Source organism: Cornus florida, unplaced genomic scaffold, assembly GCF_030987335.1.
Source record: "Cornus florida cultivar Cherokee Brave unplaced genomic scaffold, ASM3098733v1 CherokeeBrave_3.0.0_Hap2_Chr04, whole genome shotgun sequence".
In the NCBI taxonomy this organism is placed as follows: Eukaryota; Viridiplantae; Streptophyta; class Magnoliopsida; order Cornales; family Cornaceae; genus Cornus; species Cornus florida.
The window spans coordinates 32373350-32380592 of NW_026775574.1; the positions used below are offsets into that span (position 1 = coordinate 32373350).

The 7243-nt window shown below is 36.4% G+C and overlaps 1 protein-coding gene across 1 annotated transcript; it reads right to left on the minus strand.

The window, feature by feature from the left end:
- Window positions 1-378: 378 nt before the first annotated feature.
- LOC132304892 (uncharacterized) lies at window positions 379-6841 on the minus strand. Its single transcript, XM_059802592.1, has 4 exons — window positions 6223-6841; window positions 5821-6167; window positions 5150-5299; window positions 379-672 (listed from the first exon to the last, which is right to left on the minus strand). The coding sequence occupies exons 1-4, from the start codon at window positions 6839-6841 to the stop codon at window positions 379-381; spliced, it is 1410 nt and encodes a 469-aa protein (XP_059658575.1).
- Window positions 6842-7243: the final 402 nt, after the last annotated feature.

Sequence of the window (7243 nt, forward strand, 5' to 3'; positions counted from 1 at the left end):
TAACCATCATTAGAAGTGAAAGCATAACATATTTCAGGCATACAACAAATCATGAAGGAATTGAAGGCATGAAAGCATATAGATTTTAATTGCCAAAAATATGTATTTTCATTGATTCACAAATTTAAGGTCAAGATACATCATCTATTCCCCAATGACCACTATAACCAATGTTTTAATTACAACTACAATCAGCATTACCATCCACAACCTACATTAGCAACTTTATCAGTTTTTCAATAGACACAAAAGTCACACCAACATCAACTACCAATAACAACATCAACCATATCAACCACCAATAACACATCAAATTCTCCCCCTTTGGCATTCATAAAAAGGATAAGGGGGGGGGGGGGGGCGGGGGGTATGAGATCATCAAAAGTGAGGAAGTCCCGTGACACGGAGATTGGCAAGGTCTTTCTTCACGAGATCGACTTCATTTGCTATTTCCTCTAGTCGAAGGCGCAGGTCGAGAATGTGTTCCTTGTTCTCTTTGCCGAGGGCAATTTGTTTTTTAGAGAGAGCAAGATTCTCAAGTAGAAGCTCACGGATGGACCGTTCGTTGGAGGGAGGGATATGCATGGATTCTTGTTCTTCCTCTTCTTCTTCTTCAACCTCAACTTGTTCTACTTCCCTTTCTTTATTTCTATCTCCTGCAACCTTTTCTGCCTGAGGTTCAGCCATATTAATATCATGGCCCTTATACACTGGATCTCCGTGTTTGGGATCACACCAAATATTGTGTGCGGATTTTTTGAGACCCATTCGACTTAGCAATTCTCGGTCGATTCTGTAGAGGTTAGTGAGCTCCTTTTTATCCTTGCCTTCTATTCACACTTTTAATACTCAGAAGATTAGGGTAAGCGGCATAGCATAGAAGAGGTGAGTTTTTTCTTTCTTGGCGTAATCGATCATATGATGAAAGATGAGAAAAGTGAGATCGAATTTCTTGCCATTTAGAACACACCAGATAAGAAATGCCTCCATGAATGAGACATTGGAGAGGCCACCAGATTTAGGAAGGATGCAATGGATGATGACATGATAAATGAGACGGGCTTGTACCGTCAATTGACTTGCATAGATTTTGTCTATATTGTTGGTAGGAAATTGGCTTATTTGTTGAACGGCTTGGTAAGGGTCAAACCCTTCCCCGTTATACCAGTTATAGGCAGTGTCGTAGGTGATATCTCCATGAGGAAGGTTTAGAATGTGACGAATGGCTGACAGAGGGAGTCTGATCTTGGTACCTACAACGAATGAAAGAAAGGTGTTCTTTCGTACGACCCTCTGAAGATGAGTATAGAATAGCCTAACCAATTTGGGGTAGATAGGAACTTTGATAGACACGAATTCACCTAACCCTATGGCTTCAAAGAGAGAAAAAGGTATGTGTGATGAGTTCCTCAGTGTCATGTTCCTCAAAAAATTTTCCTTTTTCAACTATTTTGTGGAGAAACTTGGTTTCGTAGACTTCTTTAAACTCAGGCTCACGGAATAGACGCATAGCTGGGGCAGGGTAAGGGTCGGAAGGAACAGGATTTGAGGGGTTAGACCCTCCAGCTTCAGTGTCATGTGTGAGCTTAGATCTTTTCTCTTTATCAGATTTAGAAGAATTTTTTCTAAGTGCCATTAATTTATGTTAATAGATTTGAGTGTATGTGAGGTGATGACAGAACTAAAAGCAACACAATCTATCTTATAGTGATGCAACAAGATGATATTGACTGAAGGAAAACACTTCTAACTTAGAATGAAGCAAAGGAGTTTTAATAATCTCAGTAGATGAGACCTTTAAGTAGATGATAATCAGAGATGATTAAACTTAGGAGAGAATATGACGAAAAGATGAGAGAGTTCAAAGTGTATTTTACCTTGAGAAATAGTGAGAGATTCGCATGAGAGGATGAAGGAGGAAAATCGCGGAAGTTTTGCACGATGAGAGGCGCCTCAAGGAGCGAGAGAGATATGGTTTTGAGGTTTGAAGGTAAGAATGAGATTCGCGGGTCTTTAACATTCAAAGATGGGCCATATGTGATGGGGCCCGAAGGTTCGGTTGACCGAAATGGCTTCATCGGTCGACCTCATTCTTATTTCGGTCTACCAAAATGCTGATCCTGAGAGCAAAATTTTAAGTGTTGATTTTGAGGATTAGCAGCTGTTATGAATTTCACTTTTTATAGCCATTCCGATTTCTCGACGAAGTGTACAAAATTTGTCTTCTTGAAGTGTCTTCGTGAGAATATCCGCTAATTGATTCTCGGTGTTAATGAACATCAATTCAATGTCACCTTTTGAAACATGATCACGTAGGAAATGATATTTAATCTCAATATGCTTTGTTTTAGAGTGCTGAATGGGATTCTTTGATATGCAAATAATGCTGGTATTATCATATTTGATTGGGATTTTGTCAAAAAATAAACCAAAGTCTTCCAGTTGTTGTTTGATGTAAAGAATTTGTGCACAACAACTGCCAGCAGCAACATATTCATCTTTAGCAGTTGATAATGCAACCGAGTTTTGTTTTTTGCAAGACCAAGATACAAGAGATTAACTTATAAAGTGACATGCGCTGCTTGTACTTTTTCTGTTAACTTTACAGCCAGCAAAATCAGCATCTGTAAATCCTACGAATTCAAAGGATGTGTGCCTAGGATACCACAAACCTAGATTGATAGTGCCATTCAAGTATTTAAAGATACGTTTAACAACATTCAAGTGAGTTTCCTTAGGGTAAGATTGAAACCTAGCACATAAGCACACGCTAAACATAATGTCCGGCCTACTAGCCGTTAAATATAGAAGACTTCCGATCATTCCTCTATATTTCTTAATATCAACTTCCTTGCCTTTCTCATCCTTATCAAGTTTTAAGGTAGGACTCATGGGAGTTTTAGCATGTTTGGCTTCTTCTGAGCCAAATTTCTTTAGCAAATCTTTGGTATACTTTGATTGGGAAATGAAAATTTCATCAAGAGTTTGTTTGATTTGCAGCCCTAAGAAGAAGTTGAGTTCACCCATCATGCTCATTTCAAACTCGTTTTGCATTGAGGTGGCAAACTCTTTACTTAAAAGGTCATTTGTTGATCCAAAAATAATGTTGTCAACGTAGATTTGAATGATCAACAAGTTTCCATCAATGATTTTGGTAAAAAGAGTATTATCAATTTTACCTCTACCGAACCCGTTTGAAAGTAGAAATCCACTAAGTCTTTCATACCAAGCTCTAGGAGCTTGTTTTAAACCATATAAAGCTTTAGTTAATTTATAAACATGGTTTGGATCATCATAGCTTTTAAAGCCCGGTGGTTAATCAACATAAACTTCTTCTTTTATAACACCATTTAAGAAGGCACTTTTTACATCCATTTGAAATAATTTGAAATTTTTGTGGGATGCAAAAGCAAGTAGCATTCGTATAACTTCTAGTCTAGCAACGGGAGCAAAGGTTTCTTCATAGTCTATGCCTTTTTCTTGATTATAGCCTTTTGCAACAAGTTTAGCCTTGTTCCTAACAATGGTTCCCGACTCATCCTTTTTGTTCCTAAAAACCCATTTTGTGCCAATAATTGTTTTATTTTGAGGTCTAGGGACAAGATTCCAAACCTTGTTTCTTTTGAATTGTGTGAGTTCTTCTTGCATTGCTAAAAGCCAAGATTCATCATTTTCAGCCTCATGTATATTTTTAGGTTCGAATTGAGAAACGAATACCACAAAATTGCATACATTTCTTAATTGTGACCTTGTGCTAACGCTTTTGGATGGATCACCAATAACTTGGTCAATGGGATGATTATGAACTAACTTCCATTCATTTGGAGTAGCTCTATTTAGAGAGGTATCATTACTTGAATTAGAACTTTGATAGATATCAATAAGACTTATTTAAGTTGAGATCATTGATACTCCTCTCAAGCTCTATAGGGGACCTATTTGTATCAAGTTCATTGGTATCCCTTTTCAAGTTCAACTTCTTCATCATTATCCATCACATTTTTTGTGGGAGAGGTTGAGGATTCATCAAACACAACATGTATCGATTCAACCACAACTAGGGTCCTCTTGTTATAAACTCTATATGCTTTACTTCTAGAGGAATATCCAAGAAAAATGCCTTCATCGGATTTGGCATCAAACTTTCCTAGATTATCCTTATCATTGAGGACAAAGCATTTACACCCAAACACTTTGAATAGCCTATATTAGGTTTTCTTTTGTTCCATAACTCATAGGGTGTTTTGTTGAGAATCTTTCTAATAACAACTCTATTTATAACATAGCATGAAGTATTTACGGCTTCGGCCCATAAAGATCTAGGAGATTTGTGTTCATTTAGCATGGTCCTAGCCTTTTCTTGAAGAGATCTATTTTTCCTTTCAACCACACCGTTTTGTTGGGGACTTCTAGGTGCCGAAAGATTATGATTGTAGCCATTTTCATCGCAAAATCTTTTAACGTCTTGATTGTCAAACTCTATACCCCTATCACTTCTAATGGTTTTAATTTTACATTCCTTTCCATTTTCAACCTTTTTGCAAAATTTTGAAAGAATTGAATGAGCCTCATTTTTGCGTGCAAGAAAGAATACCCAAGTGAATCTAGAGTAGTCATCTACGATCACAAAGAAATAGAGTTTACCACCAAGACTAGCAATTTTCTCCGGTCCAAAAAGATCCATGTGGAATTCAAGTGGTTTTGAAGAGGTTATATCCTTTTTCCTTTTGAAGGAGGACTTGATTTGTTTACCGATTTGGCAAGCACTACACGGTTTGTCTTTTGAAAAGTTTATCTTAGAGAGACCTTTGACTAGATCATTTTTAGACAATCTTGAGATTAAATCTATGCTAGCATGACTTAACCTCCTATGCCACAACCAACTATGTTCATTGGATGACATGAAACATTTAACATCTTGTTCTTGAAGTTCACCTAAGAGCAAAGTATATACATTACCACTTCTAGGAGCACAAAATATTTGAGATTCATTTCTTTTAACAATGCATTTATCCGATTTAAAAGTTACATCAAAACCATTATCACAAAGTTGACTAACACTAAATAGATTATGCTTTAAACCCTCAACAAGTAAGACATGTTCAATTGACAAAGAAGGAGAAATACCTATAATCCCAATGCTAATTACCTTGCCTTTAGAATTATCTCTAAATGTTACGCTTCCTCCATTGTATGCTTCTAGAGAGGAGAATTTTGCACGGTCACCCGTCATATGTCTTGAGCATCCGCTATCAAGAAACCATTTGTCTTTGGAAGACGTGGAGACTTTGAAACCATCCTACAAAAGAGATTTCAAATATTTTCACTTGGTACCCAAATCTTGTTGGGTCCATGGGAGTTAGCTAAGAGCATATATGTTCCTTTAAGAACCCACTTCTTTATGAATTTAGGCTTTCTCTTTGAGCACTCTTGAATAAGATGACCCATTCTTTTACAATAATTACATTTAGAATTTTTGTTCTTGCTCTTGACAAAGTAATTAGCCAAGGACTCTCTTTTATTCAATAGACATGCTTTCTTGTCAAAAGGGTCATATCCTAATCCATTTTTATTAAAGACACCTCTTTGAGCACCTAACATAAGTTCTAGATTTTTGGTACCTTGAGTGAACTTAGCTAGACTGTCAATTTGGTCTTCAATGATTAACTTCAAAGATTCATTTTCAGATATGAGTTCAGGTGGTCCTATTTCTCTAAGTGAAATACATTCCTTTTTCAAGCACTCATTTTCATTTAGAAGAGTTTGAAGTTTGTTTTCAAGGATAAGTTTTTCTCTTATTTGAGAAGCACATTTTTTTACCATTTTACCTAGTTCATAATGCAATTCTTTGAAGCCATTAAGTAAACCATTATATGCATCAACTAAATCATCATAAGTAATTTCATTTTCGGAAGAGGAGTCAGAATTAGAATTTACCTCATCCCTACTCGCCTTGAGACAAAGAATGACTTTTTCCTCATCACTTTCGGATCCATTCTTCCCAAGTGGCTTGCATTGCTCTTTTCTTTTTCTTTTCCTCCTTGTAGGCATAGCAATCAGCTTTAAAGTGTCCCAGTTTTCCACAATGAAATTAGGTGGGGGAGTCACATTTGCCTTGCTCATTAGAGGATTCTCCCTTTTTGAACCTTCCCTTGTTGAATTTCTTCCTATTAAGAAATCTTTTAAAGGATTGAGTAATAAGGGCTAGATCATCATTTTCACTTTCGTTGTTGGAAACTTCCTTTTCAAATTGAAAGGCTTTTAGAGAAATTTCTTTCTTTCGATGATGATCTCCTTCTCTATCTTTTAGAGTGATCTCCCATGTGAGAAGAGAACCGAGAAGTTCATCCAGCTCAAGTGTATTGAGGTTATGAGCTTCTTTGATTGCAGTTGCCTTAGCATCCCATTTTTCAGGTAAGCTTCTAAGAATTTTCCTTGTAAGATCAGAATTAGTCATAGTTCTGCCAAGGTGTTTTAAGCCATTAATAATGTCAGTAAATCTCACAAACATTGTACTAATAGACTCATTTTCATTCATGCGAAACAGTTCATATTGATGCATAAGGATGTCAATTTTGGATTCCTTAACTTGTGATGTCCCTTCATAGGTAATCTGGAGTTTATCCCAGATTTCTTTAGCTGTGGTACAGGTAGAGACTCTATTATATTCATTAGGACTTATAGCACAATTAAGATTGATTTTGGCTTTAGCATTCAAGGAGATAAGTTTATAATCTTCGGTGTTCCATTCAGCTTCAGTCTTACGGACTCTTTCAGCACCAAATCCTTTCATTGGAACAAAAGGTCCATTAACGATAACCAACCAAATTTGGTAGTCCATGGATTGGAGGAAGTCTATCATTTTATTTTTCTAATACCCATAATTTGTTCCATCGAACCAAGGAGGTCTAGTGTTGGATTGACCTTCTTGAAGAAGGTGACCATTTAAGTTTGCCATGATCGATCTCTAAAACACTTAAGTTATTTCAATAGAGACCAAGCTCTGATAGCAATTGTTGCCCAAGTATAGACTCTAGAGAAGGGGGGGGGGGTGTGAATAGAGTCTAAGCAAACTAAGGTCAATTTTTTAATATTGATTTATCAACTAAAGTTAAACTTAACTTCTTTGGCAAATATTGAATAATGCAAACTGAATTTAAGCATTAATTGTCAATATTTATGAAGAGGTATATCAAGACATACATGAAGCAATAAATATGAGAGATAAAGATAGAAGTTGCAA

Coding starts and splice junctions, on each gene's coding strand:
- LOC132304892 (XM_059802592.1), bottom strand. CDS start 6,841: ATGGACTACCAAATTTGGTTGGTTATCGTTAATGGACCTTTTGTTCCA. Junction 5,300..5,820: donor ATTATGAACTAGGTAAAATG/GTAAAAAAATGT, acceptor TCTCTTTTGTAG/GATGGTTTCAAAGTCTCCAC. Junction 673..5,149: donor GAGATAATTCTAAAGGCAAG/GTAATTAGCATT, acceptor GCTGAACCTCAG/GCAGAAAAGGTTGCAGGAGA.